Here is a 26,861-nt window from a genome sequence, read left to right as displayed (position 1 = left end):
TAATATATTATTTACACTTTTTACGTATAATTTCAGTTAAATTTTCTTTTTTTAAATCACTATACAACTTTTCAACAACAATATTTAATATGAATGAATTATATGTTCTGCGAGCACGATGAGAAAAACATACAGTTTACTTTATTAAATATCTTATTAATGTAAGCTAAATATTTAACAGAAAAACTTAGAAGCACAGTAGTTATATATTGTTAATATGACGCTTACACACGACGGAGACTTACTATCTTAGAACGAATTCAAAATCAGCCCAGTATTGTTCGAATAGATCAAGAGGGCTTTTAGAGTGGACAGATTCAAGACTATTACATTACGTCTCGAAGATGGCCGGCTCTAACTGGGATATTGTCTTAGACTTTGGATGTGGTCCAGGAGACGTCATTAAAAATATACTTTTACCACACTGTCCAAGCTTAAGAAAAAATATTTGCTGTTGATATTCAGCCAATTATTGTTGAATTCGCCAGGGAATCATTTGGTGATGAAAGGATTGAATACATGGTTTTGGATATAACACAAAGGTAAGGAGAAAATTGTGTTTATTTATATATACAAATAACCATATATTTAGAAAAATGTATATAACTGCTAATTATTCTTGCAATAATAGCTGACATTACAGAACATTTCTGTATAATATTTTGTATCATTAAGTGGTGAAAAGAAAGGTTTTGGGAACATTTGAAGTAAACCAGTAACGACTCATTATGAAACATACATCTGAAAATACGGTTTGTCTTTGGTTTGGTTTGAATTTTCTCACAAAAATATAGGAAACCTACTTATGCTAATCGTTTCTAATGTAGTAATGACACATTAGAGGGAAGACACGTTGAGATAAACACCCACTGACAACGTTTGGGCTACTCTATTACCAACGAATACTGGGATTCAACATTACATTATAATGCAAGGATCGGTTTTCTGATTATATTTACATGTATTTGTGTGAATTATTAAATACTTGTGATATGAGTTATTTAACAAGGTGAAAGAACATATATCGTATCAATATATATTTGTATGCGAAAAGGTAGAGTTCTTTAACATCTTTATTGTCATATCTCATGAAATGTTTTTATTAGACTCAGTTAAGACTATCCTAGGCATTTCCTTATTAAGATTTTGCTTTCTATTTATTTATTAGTTAATTATTTTAAAGCAGAAAACCAATTCTTTTCTGTAACAAAATCAGTATGAAAAAGAAGCAAAATAAATCATATTACGCCATTTAACACGGCACAAGTTTCATATTATATATGGAGAATTTATCTTATCAAACTAACTTCAGCGTTAATACATTGCTCAAGGGACACTCAACATCATTCCAATTTTATTTCCCAATAATCACGTTGCGTTTAACAAATTACAGATTTCTTGGTTTATAAGTGAGAAAACCATTACAAACACTCGTATAAAGAAATGAAGTCCTAAAACATGTTTTTATGGATTCTTAATTGTTTTCTCGTTTTTAACCAAAAAGTGAGAATTATTTCAATGTTACAGTACTGTAGTGTGGTATGTCATTACATATTTTGAATTAATATTTATTTTTAGATTTAGATACGTTTGCAGCTCGCTTCAGTGATTGGCGTAAAAATTCTTTGTAGTAGAAAGAAGCACGAAAATGACTGTTAACTGTTTTTTGTAATTCAGTAGATAATCCAAGATACGATAAATTATTTACTAAGGAATACAATGGTAAGCAATAACATATCTCGACTGATAAATATGCTTTATATTTACTCATACTAAAATTTGTTCTAATCATTTTGTAGAATTCTTCGAGTCCGTTTTGTCTGAAGAAATCTTTATCAAATATCTCTGGAAAATTTCGACAAATTCTTGAAAGACAAGGGGAAGCATTTGCGAAATATGAGGTAACTCACAATGCTGATGGAACAGTCACTGTTTAACCTTCTCTTCTTGAGATTTGTGTTCAGTCTAAAATTTCTAGTTGAATACTAACTACTAAAGTTTCTTTTTACAATTATTCTTAAGATGCTACTAGTTATCAGATTAAATGAAAACTAGAAAAACTAGAGTTGTCAGCTAATCTGTAACTTTAAGAAAGATTATTATTAATGAAATCTAAAAAATACTGAACTTTATTAATTTTTGAACAATAAGAACTGAACAAATATGTGTGTGTGTGTGTGCCATGAAACATTATGAATGTACTGTATGTTGGAAATATAAGCCTAAATTAAAAACGGAGTTCAGGATTTCCTAGCCAAGAGCCAAACGCATAACATTTACCATGAAATTAGAAATACCGATTAATTTTAAACACTAACCGTTTCTCAATTAAACTACTTCCTGTTATATAACCAATGTTTATGATAAAAACAATTTTTTTTAAGCAAGGGAGACTAAAAATAAAGAAATTCACAAATATTTGAAAACTTCTATGTATTTATTATTTAATAAATATATTTCTGTGCTATTCTGTAGTTTGTTTGTGTAAGAATGAAGGATGCCCTCTCCCAAAACACACACATATATAATATATACACACATACATAATGGAAAAATATAGCTTGAAATATAAACTTCGCCAAAATAAATTATTGGTTGTGGTTACGGTAAGGATTCTTTTCCATCCTTTCGAAACGTACAGATAATTTGAAAATGGGCCCTCAGTCTGCTTATTGTTTCACCTAGCCCTAAATTACTAGATCATTAAAAGCTCATTTGGGCTTTACATGCTATACAAAATTGAGAAGAAATATTTAAGTTGTTGATGTTTTTCAGTATAAATTAGTAAATTACATGAATTTTTTCTGTCAAATATTTTTTCAAATAATCATATCATACAATGAAACAATATTTCCGCTCTTCTATTTTGACATTTCTAACCAACCGTAAAACATAGATCCTCAGTTAAGACCATTTTAATTACACTTTTAATTAGTATATTGCTCTAGCTCTTTATTTATCGACACTATGTAATATAGAGATATGCATATATTTAAAACATTATATTGAAAGATATTTGTTCAAGACAGTAAACAACTGTTCTTTTTGTAAAAAAAACAATTATCATACCCATTTCATATTATTTTGAAATTAACAGAATTCGAATAATTATATCATATATAGCATTTCACTCTAAAAAAAATTATGTTTTTGATTATTTATTTGTTTCTTTGGTGATTACAGCACTTCACTCCCAATCTGCGTATTAAGAGTTCGAACCCACTCACCGAATATATCACCAAGTAGTGCTAACTAACTTCCTTCCCTCTAAACTCTTACTCCTACATTTGAGATGATATAACCAGATAGCCCTCGATTAGATTTAAGTAGACATCGGTTAAAAAATAAATCAATTAAGTGCTTGTATTGCTTCAAAACTACATAGTCGGCTATCTCAGCTTTCTCTCTATCGGGACACTACTCCTGAAGTTTTACGTAATAAGGTCATAATGCTATCGCTCCTCAACTTTTGACAATATCTATTATGGTTAAAAATTCATTTCAAGTATAATTTATACAGATAAATTAGGTTTGATTTATTTAGAATGTCTTAGGTTGCATTTCATTACCGCTTATATCATCTAATGGACTCAGATCCCAAATTAAGGTTGTAGAGTACAATAACAGATGAGATATATTCTGAAGCCCTATGTAATCACGTGAGAAACATACAGAGGTTTAACACATTATACTAAAGTGATCTTGTATCCTCGTGATATCGATATTATCGAGATTGTAACATATAATTATAATCTATCTGACGACAACACATTTGGAACATATTTCCACACCTTCACTTTCTTCACAAAATGCCCTGTCGTAAGGTTATTAAAGGAACACAATCCTACCTTTCAGAAATCCAAGGATACTGCGTAGGGTGTTTCTACTGATATTCATTCTATTAATTAGCATAAATACTCATCACCACTCCAACTGCTTGAGATGGTTGAAAGGTTATTCTTGGATATAACTTGCTTATATCTCATTTACGTAGGTTTTTGAGATAGAGATTTATACTGATTATGTGAAGAAAAGGGGTGCTACATAATTTTCAGATAAAATCATAAAATTTTCACTGGATTAACTTGAAAAGTGTTAAATTCTAGGAACGCCATAACTTTAATTGAAAACACACAAAACAATTAGTTAGTGTATCACTCAGTAAAAGGTTACTTAAATGTAGTAAAATCGAAAACTTAAAAATAGTCCAATTTTAAAAAAAAGTATGGTGTTTGGACATTTCAACAATTAATACCTAACATTTACAAAGCAACATGAAATTTTGGAATGTCCGAGCAATTGTATTCATACGTGTATTGATATATTTTAAGTGTATTTTTAGGAAAATCAATATCTTCTTGTCAAGTATTTTGGTGTGAAATATTTTTGTTTATGAAATATCATATCTTATTTTAGCTTTAGAGAGACAGACCGACATACGCCGAACGTGATTAATTCTAACTACAGTGACATCTGTCGATTCACAGGAAAACTTTAGTAATTATTGCAGTAAACATAAAGTTATACACATTATTTCAATGTGGTTTCATTATTTTAAACTGAGATGTATGAGTCTGAGATATTTAAGAAACATTAAATATTGAAAACCATCGGAATCATTGTGGCTGAAGTTATTTGACACCCAATACGTCATGCCTAATCTGGTTCTAGGAAATCTCTTCGGAACCAGCTTTTTTATAGCAGAAAAAATGTCAGTATTTAGGAGCTATTTACGCCTGTATTAGGGATTAAGTACAACTGTGATAAGAATAGTAAACATTTTATGAAGTGTTATAGGAGAAATAGTGAAAATGGACTCGTGTAACTCAGGAAGTCCGGAGAAATCGAGAGTGACCGATTAACACCGATTATGGGAGAATTAGTTTTATCCTAATCTGATAATTTGAAGTCTTTAAAATGCTTCGGCTATTTCAAGAAAAGATTTCATTCAGTTCCATGTTAGGCTATCTGAGTAAGTTAGCATTTGTTTGGTTCATCTCAAGCGTAGTTCATAACAGTCATATTTCACTATTAAAATGTTGCAGGTAAGTCAATAAAGGGTTTCCATTGGCCTGTTTCTTTCTTCAATATATTCAATTCCACATTAAGATTGAATGTTATACAATGTTTTTCCCTTTCAAAGGGTATTTTGGTGGTTTTGTGTATTCTAACTATGATCGTATTATGTCTGGCTTCTGATTAATATTTTGACTTTATGTTGTTTACAAATCCTGTGTACGTTTTCAGAAAGATCTACACGTTTCTTTCTTCTTCATAATTAACTTTTGTCAAGTGTTTAGGGTATCCTTTGTCAAAGGGTTGTAGTTACGTGTTGTCATTTCTGCTTGGCATCTTCTACGCAATAAATATTGTTTATTCAGATAATTCTAGAGCAGTGAATGAATACCGTCTTACATATACATGCATCGTTGTATTTTAAGCATTGAATAGGTTAGGATTTCGATACGGTAGACATTTATTTTTACCATAAATGATCATTGTAACTGTGAAGTGTTGAGGTTTTAAATTATTTCTATGGAGACAGAGTTAACGTCGTTCAACTCTTGTACGACACAGACTGCGAAAAATGTGTTAAATATCATGATATTACACCACTGTACCATTGAAACAATTCAATATTAAAGTGAACCTTTTTCAATACAATGATACATTTTAAGTTTTTTTATCTCGCAAGAAAGGTTATGGTCTACAAGATATGACATATCAATTATTTTAGGTGAAATATATTTATAAAGATTATTCATGTAAATTTATGTGTCACATATTTACCAACATAATTAGACTGAGTTTAATGATTTATCTTTAGAGTCTACCCGTTAAGGGTTCATGATCCGTATAAACAATGGTTATTGTAATTAAGCTGGTATTAATCCTCTATATAACACAAAAACTGAATGACTTTGTTTGTCATAGGCATCTAACTTTTGTCTGGTAAAAGAAATATTTCCAAAGCGTTTAGTTGCTATGATCTCAGGCTCTATGAGTTATAACTTAATGTTGATAACAAGGTTAGATATTGGTAAACACTTGTTTAATTTCAATTCTGTTATTTAGTGACACTGAAAACAGTTTTCTTAAACCTATATTAGTGTACCTTCTAAATGAGTTTAAGCCCATCTTATTATTATTATTATTTTATATCGGAAGAGTGTCTGATTTATTACGTAAAGTATGTTACGTATTACTGTCCCAACTAAACGAAACTTTGAATTTGAGATTAGTAGTTAATTAAATGTTAATGTGTATTAAATTTCTGTTATTTGCCAACAAGATTGATACACACAATTTCTTTTCTAACACAAATATCTTTTAATATACACGCATAAAACCAATACAATTTGTAATAACGATTAACACATAGTTATTATTAATGATGCTTTTTGTACAACAGTTTTACAAACTTACAGACAATACTGACTCTTATATCAGCTCTAGAACTGAGTATTTTATCTACGATCCAAGTTCACGCCGATCATATCAATTCTGAATTGATATTGTTGCACCTCGCTTAAGCTAACGACGTCTTTACTGACCAATGGCGTTGTTGCGTTGTGCTTCAGTCAGTCTTGGCGTAACTGTATTGCGTGTCGGTGGCTTAACACTGAGCAATGGAAACCGAGAACTCGTCACTTTTATAGGGATTTTGCGCATGTTGTACTTGCAGAACATGCAGATCTCTGAAACAAATTTATTGGACACGCATGCGTTTTGGCGAAAAATCCGATGTTTTCCTCCGTTTTCAAAGTGCACAACTTTTATTGTCATTTTGGTCTGACAATCAGTGCCTTAACACGTGTAACATCACATACTCTGAGCTTGTAACGTTATTACATATATTTCTTTTTAAAATAACAAAAAAAACCCTTTTGCGTTTCTTGTTTTGAAGAGTATATATTGTAATAGAATAACTAGAATTGACTACGCTATTTTGAAACAATTTTTGAATGCAAGTCAATAAACTACGAGTCAGCGACAGCCCATGTAAACTTGAGAGAGAATGAAATGTGTGACAAGTACATTTTGACTTTGTTTGGTGTTATACAATTAGTTGAAGTCATTAAAAATTCACCAACATTTTTCAATAAAGTATACACCCAACATTTCTTATCCACAAAGACAGCATGGTTATCAGTTTCAAGAAGACAACAGCCAGTCAACGGCGCACATACAAGTATGTTAGTAATTCCCAAGGAAATCCAGTAGCAAAAAAAGTATATACTGTAGCAAATACTCTTGAAAACTTACAAAGTCATAGCAAGATGTGTCCATTAGTTTGAGACAACACAATTACGTATATGCACTTAAGATTTTAGCGGCGAGTTGAGCTCCGTCAGGGCTGGGATGAGCTTGGTAAGTACTTGTGACAGTACATGATCGAATTTTTCAGTTCATGGTTAAAAGATAAAGAACCTGTAGGTTAAAGTATTCACTAGTTATACAGCAAAGGCGTTAATGTTCTACAGGAAAGTCAAACAAATAAAGCCTGTTAACAGTGCAACAGTGTATTCAGAAGAAGCAATAACTGTACCACTGTATACATAAAGTTGCTCTGTTATTTACTCCAGATGAATTCTAATGCATCCGTTTTGTGTAATGTAATTCCAGAAGACACACATGAAATGAACTCTTTATTGTTCAGAAGGTTGGTTATATTAGCTCAGACAATTCTCTGACTAACGAGAGATGAAGCTCTAGTGTTGGTTTGTAATAATGAACAGTTGGATATCGAGAGAGGTAAAAGTAATCAGTGTTGGTAATAACATTAGATTTGCATATGTTGTACTGTGACTGAAAGTACTTAAAGGTCACTGGTTGAGCACTGTGGAAGCAATCTAGACTAAATGCGGTGAAAACTTCTCTGAGATTTGTTGATGTAATATATTAATGCATTTGTCAGACTAAATAGCTGAACAGGTCGAATAACAATCATTTGGCACAATTAAGATATGTTCTCAGTATCCGAACACAAATAATTTATGGGGTGAAAAAACTACTTGCATTTGCGGTACATTATTACCACTACTACAATGTTGGAAGGTTAGCATCAGACGAACAGAGTTTCATTTAAATGGCTATTTAATTTTAAATTATCTGGTAGATAACACTCATTCAAAAATAATGTTGAAAGAATGCCACTTTGTCGTAGTGTATTCCCAGGCCTTCAACACAATAGTACAGAGATTGTGTTGCTACTCAGCGAAACTTTGCCCATTTCAGAAACTTCCCCATTGTGGACACTTGGTAGAAATTGATATAATAGCCATTTTCACTATAGCAATAACAACATTTGGAGAGTGTTGTTGCAGGAGTGGTCATATTTTTTATGGTAAGCCAGAATGAACAACTACAATGAGTTTCAGTTATTGTTTATTGGATCACCACTCGATCTATACTTCTAAATGCCTTTTATTTACGATTAAATTCGATCTAACAATTTAGAGAAGTTCAATGGATACTACTACGTATAACGGAGCAACTAGTCGCATGCATTTTAATCACAATTCATTTTAATACGAATGATTCTGTTTGTTTTTGAATTTCACGCAAAGCTACGCGAGGTCTACTTTCGCTCGCCGTCCCTAACATATCAGTTTTAAACAAGAGGTAAAGTAGCTGATAATCACCTTCTACCACCAACTCTTAGGCTACTCCTTTCCAAACGAATAGTGAGATTACGAGTCGAGCGCTTTATCCATTTGGCCGAATACCAGTGAAGTGATAAGTTTAATTTCGTTATTCGTAATTTATCTTGAGCAGAACATTATAGACTTTTAGTTTTTTCGTGTATAGTTAATTATTTGTTTTTATAATTTCGAACAATTAACTCAAAGCATAACGTGTGCAAGATTCCATTTTGATGTTATGATATTTTTGCATCTCATGTGAGTAATAATAATAATAATATGCATTACGTTTTATCCATTTGTATTGTATGTATAATTTGTTGGGTTTTTTTACTCTTGTACACCAGTATAAAACCCACAATTTTATACCAAAATTTACAGATTTGCATTATCTTTGTATGAAGTCTTGATTTAAAACTGTTAATAAAAATGAAGAATATAAAATTAGAAATATAAAACGTTTTTAAATGAACTTCACAGTGGGTTTGCAATTATGATAAAAATATTTCTTTACATACTTTAATACCGAATACCCTTTATTAGATGAGTGAATTTGAGACAATAATTGCGTTTCATTTTAGTAATTTTATTAAAACTAATAAAAACAAACACTAAATAGATCTAATATTGTTGTGATACACATTTACGACGTTTTTGCTTTTATTGTTAAACACTAAATCTTGGCAAGTTTTAAAATTCATAACATTCCATTAATATTCTACTTTATTTAAGATATAATTGATAAATATTTGTATCGCAATACTTGTGATTATTCTTGATCTAATCTGAAAAGTAATGGTATTTTGAAACTTTGTTTAATACATGCTAACATCATTCAAGTCTAACTTTCAGACTGCAGAAACATCTCGATAAAGGTATGCTGAGCAGTGACTGTTCCGTCAGTATTGTAAGTTACTTCATATCTTTTAAAAACTTTTTTATAGTCTTCCAAAAATTTCTCGAAATTTTCCAGTGGTATTTGTTTGACGATTTCTTCAGGCAAAACACATTCTTGGAAACCTGCAAATCATAAAAAGTATATTAACTTACATAAATGTAAAGTTTACTGTAAATTATTGATGTAGTTATCGTCATATAATCCAAAGTCCAAATTAATTCAAGCTGATAACTTCACTATGATATTCCTCTCTAATTACGTAACAGAAGAATAAGCCTATTAGCTCTTAAATTATATAACAAATTAATCTTTACTGGGTAAGCAATAAGTCTATAAGTTTAGAATGTTAAAGAATGTTGTTCAGACAGCTTTTGTTAGCACAGCTCAGACATGCATGATTTCAAAATTTGAGGTCACAGTTCTAGAATCAGTACTTGGATTAGAGTTTCGTAAAGTTAACTTAAACAATTGTTACATATCATAATTTGATTCGGACGAGTTTCCGAATTATGTTATATTACATCTTACAATTTCAAAATTGGCTAACATTTAATTTTAATTTTGAAATCAACTAAATGTCGATATGTATAAAATTTATAATACTTGCCAACAAGATTGAATACACACAATTTTCTTTCTTAACAAACATATACAAACAATATGATTTACAATAACGATTATTAAAAATAATTTAAATGCAAAAGTTCTATAAACATAGAAAGAATCACGAGTCTTTTTTTTGGTATCGATCTGAATATTTTATGTATAGTTTTCAATGAGCGAATTAATTCCATGTTGATACACGGGTTCAATTCACTTTATAGATAAGCTAGCTGTATTAGTAGTTGACCTCACGCGGTTAACAATTTGGTTTTTCACTGAGGATGATATGTAGTACTTTGTTAGAAATACTAACGTCCAAAAGCTAATTTTCCAAATTTCAACAGGTTGCAATGAACGTTCCTGGTCAAGTATCTGCAGTTTTTCGATCAATGAGCATTTATCACAGTTATAACTGTCGAGGTTTACAGTGTACAAACTGTGCCAAACCGACAAAAGTGTTTTTCCGCGTGTCGGTTTATAAACGTCAAAATGAGATTTTTAAAAGTTCAGTTGGCAATAATACTGGCAATAACTAGCATTTTACATATATTACATTAGGGTTTCTTACGCTCAAAAGTGTTTAACAAATTTAGAATACAGTAGCGATTTTCGCGATATTCGTTTGAAATACAAGTTGCATGGATTATTTAAATACAAATTTAACTGAAACAAATAAATCCTTTACATAATCTACCATCAAAACCATTTATTAAGATTCGTACACAAATAACACTACTTACCCATGAATTGTTTTTCTGAATCAAAAGTAACAGTTTTGACACATGAAGTTACAACAATGGGGACAAATCCACATTCTTCTGCCAATTTCTTGTATGTACTACAATAATCTTTCGAGGTATGGGTAAACGGAATATATTTTTCTATTCCCTGTTAGTAAATAGTAGGATAACTAACATTTTATGTATATCTTTCATGACATTAAAAAATCATTAAACTTAACAGTTTGTATAGTATGCTGAGAAGAAACCCCCGGTATCACCGATATTAAAGCTAGCTTGCCATCGAGACCACACAAAAGTTCCTTAAATTAAGAAAATGCACTGCTTTAATTAATTAAACCTATTTTTATTTTTGAAGGATATGCGAAATTCACCTAAAAAGGATAGTTTCTGTACTTTTGACAAAAACTGGTTGCTTTCCAAATTCTCAGCGGTAAGTCTGTGGACTTGCAAGATCAGAAATCTAGTTTCGAAACTTCCGTAGGGAAAAAATATTCCTTTCCGTAGCTTTGTACTTGACAGTGAACTTAGGTAAGTAAATTTAAACTTAAATATTAAATGAACATTATGAATGTGTTTTTTCCAAACGCGTTATATTTTGTGCCTCAGTTCTTTTGAGAATGGTGTCTCGATCCTCCGTATAAAAAGTTGGCGAGATTTATGGAAAGTTACGCAAAATTAAATCATTTTTAGCGCTTTCTTACTAAGCCAAATGAAAATCAAAAGTTGTATTCCTTAAGTATCAAAAATACCAGAAATATTATTTCTTACGATAAGATACTTCTTCCACTCTTCTTTCGTTGACAACTCTAACCAAACAGAAAACGTAGGAGACGAAGCAATACCAAGACAGATAACGTAACCTTCTGGTTTTAATATCTCACGAAATACTTTTAGAAATTTTCTAAAATCACTGATGTAATGATGGGAAAAGAAAGCGAAAACTTTGTCAAACCTCTTCGCCCAATGCGAGGGAGTTCTAAACGAAAGGAAACAGAAAAAATGTTTTATATTCTTAAAACTGTATTTATTTTAAGAAATCAGGGTAATATATTGACATTCATTTCAAATAAATAACTCACTTGTTTATAGATATACACACACTCAAACGATCAGAGAAAACAATTTTGTTGTAAAATCTGATATTATATTCAAGATATAATTTGGATTAGTTCAGATATTCGCAGATAATTACACAAAGACATAACACATAATTCTGTCAACATTAAGAAAATTAACAGTAAGTTTCAATTCATGAATATAAGTTGAAATTGTTTCATTGTTCTGGTACTGAAAGGATGTTCGAGACTCTCATAAAATTGTAACTTTACATAACCAAGTTACTTTGAACTACCTTTTTATGTCTGTATTAAGAGTAGATTATGCGAGTAAAAACGAAAAAGAAACATCACATCTTGTTTTGGTAAGAATAGTTTGATTTCCTTCAAGTCCTTCGTTATTTTACTCTAACTTAATGTGAGACATATTAAGACGAAAGTAGTTAAACAAAAATTATTTTGGGGGACACCCCTTCTAATAGCGGGTTCAGCTATTTCAGCCACACCAATCGCAAAAAGGTACATAAAATCATGTATACAGGCATGTAATTCTCCTGTTAGCTTAGGGCAGGTAAAACTTTCGGCGCCTGTCTTGCAAAAGGGTATTTTCTCGGGGCACTTTCATTTTATCCTTCTTCCCCCATAAAAATCTCAGACATTGGATCTTTATATTCCAGTCAAAGCAATAATCTTGCCCGGACCTGAATTGGTCCATTTTAAGCTAATATCTCATCGGCTTTTCGGAGTGCGGGCTTTGGCATGGTTTACTTTCCTTGCACAGCTTTGTGTCGCCCCCTTTCTCACCGGTCTTTCTTATAATGACCCACCTCACTTCATCAACTTAAACAAGCTAAATCAAACCACAAGAAAACTTCAATGAACGGGAAAGAAGTGGAACCACAACGTTCCCGACCACCCCTGTTTGGGAAAGAATTCCTTAGACTATTCTCTCTCTAAACTTAACCTCTGCGTAGTTCAAAGTGCAATTTTTCTAGACCACCACTAGGAGCAGGACTGTCGTGTTGAAGCGTCTTGTGGTTTGCGACGTTGATTTGCGGCTGCAGTATTTTTACAGTGCCTGTTTCCGGGGTTCTACCAATATTGGATCGTGTGCTTCACTTTCGTGTTTTTTCGGTAAATTTTGTTTGAGTGTAATTTAGACTTTGTCCTTTGTAGCAGTGTTTGTGTTTTTTTCTTTTTCTTCGTTTGCTTTAATGAAACGATTTTCATTGTTGGCCGGTATGACTACGGCCATGCGTTTCGTGTTGCCCGCAGCCTCTCTACCTTCGACGGTAATAAACACCGTTAGTACAGACTTCTTGTTGCCATATAGAGTGACTCCATCTTTTGGTAAGGGGGGTTACATGACGATGCTGGCGTCGTCCGTACATGCCAGAAATCTGCTCGACAAGGTTGATTTTTCTCTTGGGGACCTTCGTTTGTTCGTGGAATCGGCCGGGCAGAAGTGAATGACTCTCTGGTCGACCCCTCACTAACTGCCGCACGATGCCGTCAAGGACGTATTGTCAGCGTACCAGACAATTAGAAAAATCGAGTACAAAGCACACCAGACGCACCCGAGAGTTTAAACTGGGAACTGGCTTGGGTGCATTGGCATGAAGAAGCCGGTTTCTAGCTTTACATCTATCCAGGGTTACGTGTCATGTGTAACTAACTATTTTGGGATGCGGAGACTATGCAGCCACTGCAGCCTTGAAAGCCACTTGTTGAGTTCTTGCCATAACTCACGGTGCGGGAAATGTCTGCTATTTGGATATTCCAACGAAGAATAAAAGGTTGTTTGTGCTGTGTGGGAAGAGTATGGGGGTTTCCTCCGTCCTGCCCTCAGTTCTGAAAGCTTTGGGGGTTGGGGTCTTAAAGGAGATGCCTGCTCCATCAGTACCTGTTCCTTTGTTTTAGGAAGAAAAGTCGCAATACCTTGAAAAAGGTTAGGCCTCTCCTGTTCAGGACATTCAGGAAGGTGGGCCTCTGAGGAGGGTTAGACCCACGCTTCTGGCACTGGTGTGGTCAGGAGCTAGGGTCAGCCTGGCTGACCTAGTGTGAATTCAGTTTGTGTGGAGGCTCAGGCCATCATGCCAGTAGACGAGTTGTACTCACTGGGCTCATTTGATTACCTTGTCAGGTTCCCTAGTATCCCAAATCTTTTGGGATCTCGAGGGGAGGGTGACCATGAATGGGTGCACTGCAACCCCATGAATCTCTCGGACTTAGATGTGGGTATTTCTTCAGTGCAACAGTGGTTGTCGGGGTCTGGCAGTCCCAACCGGACTGGAGGGGCCAACTCCACATTAATGCTCATGGTTTTTGGAATTCGATGGGGTTGGTTGGCCTCAAAAGGTCTCTCTGCCACCCTGCACAGTCAGTTCAGCTGAAACAGCAGCTTCACTGATTCTCCTCTTAAGAGTGGATAAGCTTTTCTGGCTAACTTTACACATCTAGGAGAATGTGTGGCGTTTCAAAGCAATTCTACGCAGTTTTCTTCTTCAACTGCTTTGCAGTTGACGCTCTTTTTGTCGGAGACCCATTTTGCCTCTAGGAGGGACCATTTTTTGTTTTCTTCCCGTTTTCCTATCCATGCTTTCTGGTCGTTTGGCTTGACGTATGTGCGTGTTGTGAGATACATTTTGACCCGTATTTTAAGAGCTCATCCTCGTATTAATCAATATGCTGAGGGATAGGTTGTATGAATTGATGTTGTCGCTGGAGTTTGAAAAGATTCGGCTTGTTAATGCCAATGTGCCTGTTCAGTCTTGGGAGGTGATTTCCTTCTTCACGGGCTTGAACAGGTTCTTGATGATGTAGGCAGATATCATTCTTGGTGGCGACTCACCTGTATACTGGAGCTCCAATTACACAAGATTGGAGGCAATTCTTTTTCTGGCGATCAGGATATGTGTGCAGTGATTTCAGACTAAATTTTTCGATATCTGGTGCGTACTCCATTGGTCTTCTTTGTGGCCACTTGGACTAGTCAGGGTGTTTTTTGTAGCCTAGACAGGTTCTGGTATGGTCAATAAGTATCCAAAGCTTTTCACAGTGGTGAACCCGTTTTACTTGCATTCTCAAGTTCTTATATGGGTGAAACTGGTCTCAGCTATTTAAATTCAGTCCTAACAAAGAAGAGGAACAAAGTGAACATAGAAAAGCGCCAATTTACAACCAAATATGAGTGCATTTTCAAAGATCATCAATCACATCCCTCCCTATTAACGATGTCAGATGATCAATAACAAGGTAAAGTGGCCTTAATATTATTTTTTTTTCATTAACTTATTCTTCCTTTAACTATGACTTAGATTTTTTATTACTTAAAAGAATGGAGGGGCCAATGAAAGTCTAAGGGTTCCATGAAAGGGTCGACAGTAAAAAGGTTTCTGGATCCCTGATCTAGGGCAACAACAGCTCAGCCACAAAGAGATAGGCTACACAAGCTCACAGAACGGGTCCACAGAGTGCTGAAGCGGGTAGAAATTGTCTGTTTACATTTACAACACTCATTACAGAGTTTCAAGCTGATTCTAAAAGCAATGTCAGCACAATATCTATTCGTCTGGATCTTCTTGAAATTGCCTTCCATGACCGAGCGGCCACACACAAGCCTAACATCACCATGCGCAATGCTAAGCGTCAGCTGTAGTAATGTAAAGCACACCATTAGACTATGAAGCAGTAGAAATGCGTTCTCTAGAGGCATGAATCATGCTTCACTAAATGGAAGTCTGACGGACGAATCTGGGTTTAGTAGATGAAAGAGAATGCTTCCTGTCTGAATGCATGGTGCCAACTGTAAAGTTCTGTAGAGGAAGAATAATAATCTGTGGTTGTTTTTCATGGTTTGGGTGAGGCTCTTTGCTTGCAATGAAGGGTAATCTTAATGCTACAGCAAACAATAACATTCTAAAGAATTATGCGCTTTCAGCTTTGAGGCCACAGTTTAAGGAAGACCTTTTTTTGTTACAGCACTACAATGCTGCCGTGCACAATGCGAAGTCATAAAGACTAGCTCTCCGAGATTGGTGTGGAATAACTTGACTGGCCAGCACAGAGCCCTAATCTCAATCCCATCGAACACCTTTGAGATGAATCGGAACCCCAACTGCGAGACAGGACTTCTGGTCTGCTCTTGTGGCAAATAGCAGCAAATCCCCGCACCCATGTTCCAAAATCTTGTGAAAAGCTTTCCCAGAAGAATGGAGACTCTTACAGCAGGAAAGGAGGAGCCAACTCGATTATAATGCTCATGGTTTTTGGAATTAGATGGCTAAAAAGCAAATGGGTGTGATGGTCGGGTGTCCACGTACTTTGCCATGTAGTGTATCAGTTGAAAGATAAAAGAATATTTCATTAACTCACTGCCTTAATTTAATGCAGCTTTAAAATTATATATAGTTAAATTTTTGAGTATCTATATAAATATAAAGCCACATTTCACTTTACTTCTTTATTACATCCAAAACCATATATTCAATTCTTTCATCACCGAATGTTTCCTTTGCGAAATCCACAAATGCTGATTGAATATCAACAGCAATAATCCTAGTATGGGCTGAACAGTGGGATAAAAGTTTGTTTTTTGTGATGATCCCTGCGCCACAACCAAAGTCTAAAACAATATCCCAGTTAGATCCAGTCATTTTCGAAACATAATGCGATAGTCTTGAATCAATCCATTCAAACTCTGCTTTAGATCTACTGGAACAATACTGGGCTGGTTTGGAATTCATTCTAAAAAAAACAAAAACATCATTAAGAATTTAAAAAACGGTATGTTAATAATATTAGTATTATTAAGTTTTTTGTGAATCTCTAATAAAATATATCTTAATACATATTACCTCTTTATGTGAAATTGTCTTTTTATAGAACGTTATTCATCTTCAAAGACTATATCCGACAATGAGAATATACCCGACCCAACTCGAACATTTATGTACAGTAGTTTTGCTATTTGTACCTCTTAATTTGGAGACAAATATACTATTTATAATGTTTATACAAACTTAGTACAGACCCATAACTTTAAGACCATACTCTCTTCCAGCAAAATAAGGACATTGTTTGAATACGTACAGTCATTCAAGTCTCATTGCATTCCTAATAACGCCGTCAGAACATGTAAAATTTAATTTAGAATACAAAAAGAAAGAGCTGCTGAATATTTTTTGAAAGAACTATTATTCATGTTTTTAACATTTCATTGATGTTTTCTATGTCTAGAATGTATTTTACCTGTACAATATAATAATACAAAATTAATTAAATTACGACGAATGCTATCACATGGTAACATTATCAAGAACTATAACTTAGGGAATATTTCTTTATTTTTAAGAACGAATCTATGTAGAAACTGACGCGGTGGTCATAAAGGATGTACAGAATGAGGTCTTATACAATCTTAAATTTCTTGAATAAAAAACGTATTTCTATGTATTCTTAAAGCTTTATAGTCAGATACGTTTCATTCACGCTCATTACAAACTGTAACGTGCCTTAAAAAATAATGCCCGTTTGTTTATTTTTTTATCTAAAGTATAGGAATTTTTTTCTAATGTTAGCCGTCTTTGAAATAAACTTGTTGTCGTGCATTTTGTACGTTGCACCTGATTATAGCTGTTGTAAATAGAAATAAGTTGCAAACTTATGAAACTATCATGCACAAAGAGCACAGAATATTAAAGCACGGAAACAAATTAACATAAATTAAAATTTTCAAATATACGTCTTATACTTATTAAATATATCATAAGTGTAATTTCTTGTAATAAATTACCGTTTCCACTTTTCTTTCGTTGACAACTTTTACCAAAAATAAAACGCAGAAGATGAAGTAATACTGAGATAAGTAAAGCACCCCTCTGGTTTTTATATCCCACGAAATATTGTCACAAATTTTCTAAACCCTCTGACGTAATGATGGAAAAATAAAATAAAAATTTTGTCCAATGAGAGGAAGGTCTGAAACAAGAAAAAAATAAAAGGTTTTGGATTTGTAAAACTACATTTTATAAAATAGGATGATTCAAGAACCATTTACTAGAAATTTTTTTTCTTCTTTGGAATTACGCACAAAGCTACTTAAGGGCTACCTGTGCTAGCCGTCCCTAATTTAGCAGTATAAGACTAGAGGGAAGGCGTCCCTAATTTAGAAGTGTAAGACTAGAGGGATGGCAGCTAGTCGTCACCACCCACCGCCAACTCTTGGGCTACTCTTTTACCAATGAAAAGTGGGATTGACCGTAAATTATAACCGCCCACGGCTGGGAGGGCGAGTATGTTTGGAGCGACTCAGGCGTGAACCCGCGACCCTCAGATTACAAAGCGCATGCCTTTACGCGCTAGGCCATGTCAGGCCTTACTTAAAATAAATAGCCCGTGAGGGAAGTTATATGAATATGGAGGGTGGGTATTTTTCCTATAACAAAGTTACATTGGGCTATTTGTTGAGTCCAAAATATGAGAGAGAGAGAGAGAGAGAGAGAGACGCATACACAAACATAGTCAAAATACAATTTTTAAACTTGATATTATATTCAAATTATAATCGGGATTAAATCGCATACATGCACAAGTATTACTTGCGTAAGTGTTCCCGTAAATTTTGTCCAACACCACGAAAATTACGGGTAAGTTTTTATATCATGAATCTGCAAAAATAAGTTGAAGTTTCTTTTAATCGTTTTGGTTTTGAAGGAACCATAGAACTGTTTTTATGTATTATATCAAAACAATCACAAGGGTTTAATGCCTGAGAGAAAAGCTTTTTTATTAATGTTCCAACATTAATGAATGCACTTTCAATGTATTTATTCTCTATTTTGAATAGTTTGTCTAATTATACGTGTAAGATAAACATCAATAGTATTTTACTGATATTAATGTTACTATACATTAATTCTCAACTTATTAAGCCTTTAAAAGTATGGCGTGTAACTGTTTCTCACAGTTTTGTATATTGTTTCTTTGATGAAATTAATCGTGATTAAAAATTAATTGGCCTTATTTACTTTATCTAGGTGGTTTTAGTAGGGCAGTTTAATTTATCTATTTGACCTATATCAACAGATTGTTTAAACTATCAATAAATCAATAGTTATTTCTCAATGTTTAATTTACCTTATTTCATAACTTTTGTTCCACTTTACATATTCACCGCTTAATTTTTGGACAACCTGTTCTACAATATTTTAAATATTTACGTATACAAGATAAAATATCATCATGTTTGGTTTCTCGGTCTACTTTACGTTTAAAGATAACATGTTTTTTCGCTTGTTTCATGTTAACTTTCCTAGTTTTCCTCGTAGTATTCTTTAATTAGTCAGTTTATATCACATACCATACCTGATGTTTCAACAAGAAACATTTTATCTTTGAGACTGTCAAATTAATGTATTTGTTTTGAAAGTGTTATACATGTACGGTGTTTAATAATGGGAACCTCAGTTTTCCTTTATGTAGTATGGATTAACAGCTAATTTTATATACTACAATCAGTTAAAAGTTTATACGTCTGTGTTACTTTTCAATAATTCTTTCGCATCTGTGAATTATGTGACAAAAAAGGAACCAAACCATTGTCTCACCTTTATGATCACTGACTGTCACTTTGAAACGATCTAGCTTTTGTTGTTGCCTTGCTGTTCATAAATACTGATTTTTGCAATATTTGATATTCTTTTGTGTTACTTTGATAAAGCATAAGATGCATAGTCTGTGAAAACTAAACTTTAAGAGATTTGAATATGGTAATCAAAGGAAGTCAACCACCAAAGTTAGTATAATTTTTACAAACATTCAAAAGATTTCAAACGATGTTTCAATTGTGGAGAACTGCTTTAAGTTTTCTTTTGTATTGAATCGTGATATTTTTTATTTGTGTTATAACAAAACTATTTTTTCCTTTGTCTTTTATATTTCCTAATCATTTTCTCACAATTTTTAGTTTCTTGTATTCGACTAAAAAGTGTGTTTGACAACTGTTTTATTGGAATAAAAATATTTCTTTCTAATGAGACGCCAATGTTATGCGACAAAGTGACAATTTTGTTTTCTAACAATGTGTAATTTCTCATCTTAGAAAAATACAATCTATTATTACCAAATTACCTACCTAATTAGATTATCATTTGGAAACAAAAAACTTTCATGATGTATTTAATAAAAATTTGAACTATATAAAAAATATTACTTTACTTCTCTATTATATCCAAAATTATACATTCAATCCTTTTGTAAATTAACGTATTCTTAGCGAAGTCAACAAATGTTGATTGATAAAAGTATGTTTTTGTAACGTTCCTACGCCACAATCAAAGTCTAACACAATATTTTAGTTAAATACGGTCATTTACAATCCACTCAATATAGTTTTTAGATCTACTGAAACAATACTTGGTTGGTTTGAAATTCATTCTAAGGAAACAACAAACAATTTTCCACTGGTTGAGAACGTTATATTAACAATAAATAAATACTGTTGAGCGTTTCTGTGAATCTCTAGGTTATATTAAAGCTCATTATTTATTTATATGAATTTCGATATCTTTTGTGGAATGTGATTGACTGACCTATGAAGTACATATGTGATCCAGCTTGAATCTCAATGTAAAAAAGCTAATTTCGTAAACACAGTAGTGTTTTCAATAATTTCTCCTGGAAATAGTTTTGCTAATTTGAATATTAACAATAATGTAAGCTATACAAGCCATTATTAATTTAATCAAATATATTTGTTTATTTGATATATTTGAATTTGAAGAATTTATGGTGCAAATATTGCTTGACATTTGAGACAGAGTACAATTTAGCAACCGAAGGGTGTGGGGTGTTGCAGAATATAATTGTGATTCTGAGTGAGTACATATAAACAAACATTTTTGTATACAAATAAAAATAATCTAACTTATGAGACTTAATATAATGCTCATATGAACTGTGTACAGATTCATAACGTTAATACCATACTCTTTAATAGAAAAAAATAATGACATTATTTTAAAACCTATAATCATGCTGGTGTCATTGCATTCCTAATATCAAGATCCGAACATGAATACAGGTAAAATGTAATTTAGAATAAAAGAAGAAATACGTGTTATGTAATTGTGAATATTGTTTTCATTGTTTCAACATTTAATTGGTGTTAGCTATGTCCATATAATTTATACTACGTACATGATACAAAAATGAAAGTATTTAAATTATGACGAATATCATCATATGGTTACATACTCAACAACTGTACAATAAAACATATCTTTATTTTTAAGAATAAGTTCTTAAAATTTACAATGTAGCATTGAAGGATATACAAATTACGCTTGATACGTTCTTACTTTTTCAATAAAAACATTATTTATTGTTATTCTTAAAGCTTTACAGCCTCATACGTTTTATTCACGCTCAAGATAACGATCAAATGTGTTTATTGAATCACATATGACCAGCTTAAATCTCTGAATGACACCTTAAGCTACGACGTATACGTTTTTCTTCAGCTAAAAATATATCTAGAGACATTTTTTAATGTTGGCCGTGGTCAAAATAAACATTTTACTGCGCATTTTAAATGTTGTTCTCGCTCTTTTTTAATACCACTTTGTACAAGCAAGAAACATTGACCTTTAATAATAGAGATTTGTTTTTCTTATAGGTATCATAACTAGAGGAACACCCAAACAAATGCCCTGCTGGGACACTTACCTGGATGAAGTTCTCAACAGTTTATGAATATAAAACATTGTGCTTTTAGGATCTCATGTTATTCCAAAAACACCACATGAAAACTACTATGGGTGACTTTGAGGGTGTGTTTAAGCCATTCTTAATACTTCAATATCTTGGTTGTAGGACTACGTCATATAAGTAGAAACACCCACGGACAAACATGAGTCTTCTTGCCAGCTCAAAACTTAAGACAGGAATACGCAGACAAAAACAATTCACATAAATTATCTTTCCACTGCGGGAAATCAAACACCCGCGTTCAGAATTGTAAATCCATAATATACCATTTGACCACCAAGTGACAGAAGTGGAAGAATCAAAAACCCGCAATGATCCATGTTTCTACTCTGTTCAATTTAGCGCCAACTTTGCCGCTGCTAAAAAGATTTGTTATGGCCACCGCTACACAGATGAAAGTTGAATACTCATTAAAATTAACCTCGTCTGTTATTATTTTATAGACCTTTGATAATGAAAGATGACATACGATAATAGGTAAATAATAAATCCTTATTTGTAATAAATCAGCAGAGCTACAAATGCTAAAGCGTACACAGTTTATGCGACATGTGTATTACGGCAAGATCCTCTGACGCAGCCAACAATGGAATTACAAATGGGGGTGGCAAGACAAATCATTTGAAAACTGCAAAAAAGTGTAACTTATATTGTGTTTAATGTGTGTTTCTTTAATTTAATATTACAAACTATCTAAAACTCTCTTTAGGTACAAAATGTATTTAAACTTTTCAACTCTATACTTTGAAATCGAATAGTGCAAAATAGGAGCCAGTGCCAGACCGTACACTATGAATAGAAGGCCTGTGATCCTGCAAAATATTACCCCAACCACTCTCCCTTCTTTGCTTTCAGGGAACTTTCTCAGTTTTTGGGTACTTCCCATAATCCATACCACATCCATACCGGTAAGAGAAATGTAGGATCCGGGGGATATTGCATTGAGTCATGAGCAACTAGGTTGTGTAGTTAAAATAATAAAAAATGTATACACTGACGAAAATCAGGGGATACTATGGATCACGCATCAGCATGCGTATGCGTCTGCAGAGATTTCCTTGTGTTCACTACACAGTCCACAATTCCTTTCGGATTTCTGTTCAATTTGGTGAATATGTTAGTTAGGTTGTGGTCTAGCCAATGGATGTTTTTGGGATTGTGGCAAAAATTTGCATTTTTAAGTACGTTTTTATTTGCTGGATTGAGGGCAAGTCCGAGGATACACCGTCGATTCACGGGCGAACGACATTGGCTAGTTGTTATTGTTGAAATTTATCATTACATTTAGTTAAATAAATGATACATTTGACGTTCCAGAATGAAAACCCGAGACATTTGGATGCATGTCTTGCATGATATTTATTAACAGACACTGAAGTTTGGTAAACATGGAAGAACAGTCAGAAGTTTCCAATATTTTCCCTTGCATTAAATGTAATTATAAGGTTAGGCATTTTAGCAAGCTTCTATCACATTTTTCTTTGGTTCATGAGCCTGGATTTGTTGTCCCATGTGGGATTAATTGATGTGAAAGACCATTCAAAAGCATCAAATGTTTCAAAAGACATACAGTCATGTAAAAAAGTTAGGACACCCTATGAAATCCTGTGTATTTTTGTAACATTTTTGGATATATAGATATTTAATCTCAATTTTAACAATACTGAGAGATTATAGGAATGTAACTAAACAATTAAAACTGAAGAAAAGACTTTTCAAGATCTTCTGTAAATGCAATTCTACAAAAATGCATATTCTAACTGAGGAAAAAGTTGGGACACCATCACATTTATTCCCAGATGCACATGATTAGAAGATCGTTACTCAGCATTTTGAATGAGGCTTGCCCGTTTTAAACCTCAGACATTTAGTTTGGTGTGCTCCTGACTGTTGAAGTTAAAGGGAGCACCATGGTGAGAGCAAAAGAGCTGTCTAAGGCCTTCGGAAAGAAAATTGTAGCAGTTTTTTAGGGTGGTAAGAGATTTATAAAGATCCCAAAAGATTTTGAAATCACCCATTCCACTGTCCGGAAAATAATCAACAAGTGGATGGCTTTCAAAACAACTACCAACATGCCCAGGTCTGGTGGTCCAAGCAATTTCACTCCGAGAGCAGACCGCAAGCTGCATAAAAGAGGTCTCCAAACACCCAAACATGTCATCACGGGACCTACAGAAGGCCCTGGCTATTGTTGATGTGAAAGTGTATACCTCTACAATCGGAAAGAGACTGCACAAACTTAACTTTCATAAGAGGTGTGCAAGGATGAAACCTTTTCTCTATAAGAGAAACATCAAGGCCAGACTGAAGTTTGCCAGAGAGAATGTAGACAAAGACCAGGACTTCTAAAATAATGTTCTTTGGACAGATGAGTCCAAAATTGAATTATTTGGACACCAGAACAGAGGACATGTTTGGCGTTAACCAAATACAGGAAAAGAACCTCATACCAACTGCGAAGCATGGAGGTGGAAGTGTCATGGTTTGGGGCTGCTTTGCTGCAGCAGGACCCAGAGAGCTCACACTCATAGAATCCACCATGAATTCTACTGTGTATCAGCGGGTGTTTAAGGAACATGTTAGCCCATCCGTAAGATTATTAAGGCTGAAGCGAAACTGGACCCTGCAACACGACAATGACCCAAAACATACCCGGAAATCCATCAAGGACTGGTTGAAAACTAAGAAATGGAGAGTTCTGGAATGGCCGAATCAAAGCCCAGAACGTAATCCCTTTGAGTTGCTGTGGGGTGACTTAAAACGGGCTGCACATGTAACAAACCCCTCAAGCATCTCACAGTTGACAGAATTCTGCATTGAGGAGTGGGGCAAACCTTTTTCAGACCGATGTCAGAGACTGGTAGATGGCTGCAAGAAGCATCTCACTGCAGTTATTTCCAAGTAATTAAATGAGTTGTTTATGGTCTTGAAGATGGAAAGAAGCCGAGTTTTCCATACTTATACATCGTACATATTTATCCCTTTCAAGAGTATAAAGTATGATAATGTTGTAGTAGCGAATATTTGAAAAGAGAAAAGAAAGAAACAACCTGTGATAGATGTTATGGTATCTAACATAATCAAACAAAGAAAGTGATAAGTCACGTAATAAGTGATAAGGACTGTTATCTCATATTTGTGTGTATATACATGCCTGTGAGTCTACGTGTCAGTGTGAAATCTTGAAATCTCGTGTAACATGTTAAAAACGTGAAGGGAAGGGAAAATAAATCATGAAAAATGAAATAACTTAAACTACACAGAGAAATATGAGTTTATTTACTTATTGAGAGTACAAATATTTTTGATTTATTAACAACGATCAAACTGCGAAAATAAGCTGCTCTTAATTAATCATTTAGGTCACTAAATAGAGAAAAAAGAAGCCTAAATCACATACTTATGTTGCAATAAACAGAATAAAACACTTAGATAACCAGTCATCCCCAGATGTAAAGCGTTAATAATCTGAGGGCTAATGCTCTTTAAACTTCATTTTTATGAAACAACATTAACGTTACTAGTAAACGTATACTTAGGTTGAGTTATGAGAACCTCGGATAAAATAAAGTAAACAGATAACGTTGAAAAATCAGTAACTGAAAACTTTTCACCAAGACCGAAAATGACCAAACCTGAAGAGAAACGCCGCTAAGTTCCACGATTAATTATACAGATAAATTTAAAATAATGTTATAATAACGTTTTAATTCTGAAATCAAAATGAAGACTTCATTTTCTCTTTATCTGTCTTCAATTAAAACTTGTGCATTGGATAAACTGTTACGTTTTATAACTTCTGTGTGTATACTGATTGAATAAAAGTTTCAGTAAACTTCCTAATCTTGATCAAATTATAAGGGTAAGTGTGGAAAACTGAATGACTGCAAGCACACGTTTTGTTTTTATACTTTGTTTCAAAGAGTTTTGTTTATTCATACATTCTAAAAAAAAATAAGATCGCTATTCCAACACCAAGATGTACTTATAAATGTTCTGATAATTGTGACATAAATTTTTCAGTTAACTGTCCAAGTGTTGAGCACATTATAGAGGTAAGTGAGTCAAAATGAGGAAAGGCTAGCACATGTAGCTTTTACGAAACCTTTTGACATTTATTATTTAAAAATATAATATATTTTAATCTTTTCTTTTAAAGAACTTCACCACAAAGGGACAAGATGTTTGACAACGTCTTTGCTTTCTTTGGTCTTGATTATGTACAAGATTTACGAAACTGTCTGAAAACACTTCGTTGTATATTAAAATTAAGTGGCTTCTCTTTAGTTAGATATTTCAATAAAAGAAGAGTGAAATCAGTATTTCCTTGAAAGAATTAATATTTCTCATATTATATTTTGCTTTTTTATAGTTTTATAATTTCTTTTACCAATCTCCAAATTACTTCAATTTCTCATTTGTTTCTTTAATCTTAAGTAAAAGTATTAATAATAATAATAATAAAACATCACATCTGAATCAACACCTTCTACATAAACCTGGGACAGTTGTTGTAACGACTCAAAACTTGCTCCAGTTAATCCGTTATTTGTTTTTCCTGTCTTTCTAGTGGTACAGTTATTTGTCAAATGCTTAGCTATACAAAAGAAAATTACTGTTTCAAAAAATATATTAAGAAATATTTCTGTATCACTTAAGTCGAGGAAAGGTTTGTCCAATACCACCAAATACTCGTCAGACGTTACATTGTGAATGCGTTATAACAATAACATTTAATATCTCAGTTGATGGGTTTCTTCATGCTCACGAAAAAGTAATCAAAATTTATACATAACTTTCAAAGAGTACAAAGTGCGTTTAATACACGTACAGTTTTAGTATTCTAAAGCTGTATATACTTAAGCTAAATAATAAAGATTAACTTAAACTAGATAGGCCTAAGTAACATAGTTTATATAATATTATTCATTACTTACTTTAAAACGATGCAATCTGATACTTTTCACCAACTCTTAATAAATATGACGTTCGTGAGATCAAGATATTAAGCCTCTCGCAACCACTCGCAGGTTATTTCTTATATACCGAGAAAGACCAACCAATCACGATATTGAGTTCATTGAATGTTTTTTTTTTTTTTGTTCTTTTCATATGTAGTGACTGAATAGTTTTCTGTTAACACAAGCAT

At 33.2% G+C, this 26,861-nt stretch overlaps 1 protein-coding gene across 3 annotated transcripts; it reads right to left on the bottom strand.

Moving 5' to 3' along the window:
* Nucleotides 1–9,210: 9,210 nt before the first annotated feature.
* LOC143238517 (juvenile hormone acid O-methyltransferase-like) lies at nt 9,211–26,805 on the bottom strand. 3 transcript variants are annotated; one of them, XM_076478804.1, is made up of 5 exons: nt 26,650–26,805; nt 16,403–16,690; nt 11,658–11,865; nt 10,887–11,034; nt 9,211–9,665 (listed from the first exon to the last, which is right to left on the bottom strand). In XM_076478804.1, exons 2-5 carry the CDS (start codon nt 16,687–16,689, stop codon nt 9,487–9,489), a joined length of 822 nt encoding a protein of 273 aa, XP_076334919.1. In that variant the 5' UTR covers nt 16,690; nt 26,650–26,805; the 3' UTR covers nt 9,211–9,486. The 3 variants fall into 3 exon arrangements, with proteins under 3 accessions (XP_076334919.1, XP_076334918.1, XP_076334920.1); XM_076478803.1 differs by lacking the exon at nt 26,650–26,805 and adding an exon at nt 21,671–21,810; XM_076478805.1 differs by lacking the exon at nt 26,650–26,805 and adding an exon at nt 17,739–17,874.
* Nucleotides 26,806–26,861: the final 56 nt, after the last annotated feature.

This window comes from Tachypleus tridentatus, chromosome 13 (assembly GCF_004210375.1).
Source record: "Tachypleus tridentatus isolate NWPU-2018 chromosome 13, ASM421037v1, whole genome shotgun sequence".
In the NCBI taxonomy this organism is placed as follows: domain Eukaryota; kingdom Metazoa; phylum Arthropoda; class Merostomata; order Xiphosura; family Limulidae; genus Tachypleus; species Tachypleus tridentatus.
Note: the sequence above shows the minus strand (reverse complement) of the source record. Positions and strands in the feature narration are given on the sequence as shown.

Excerpts from the sequence above, each read along its gene's own strand:
- LOC143238517 (XM_076478803.1), bottom strand. The coding sequence starts at position 21,708 with ATGTTTTATATTCATAAACTGTTGAGAACTTCATCCAG. Across the intron at positions 11,035-11,657 it reads AGTGGAAGAAGTATCTTATC|GGAATAGAAAAATATATTCC; the intron begins GTAAGAAATAAT and ends ATTTACTAACAG. Across the intron at positions 9,666-10,886 it reads TTCAGAAAAACAATTCATGG|GTTTCCAAGAATGTGTTTTG; the intron begins GTAAGTAGTGTT and ends TATGATTTGCAG.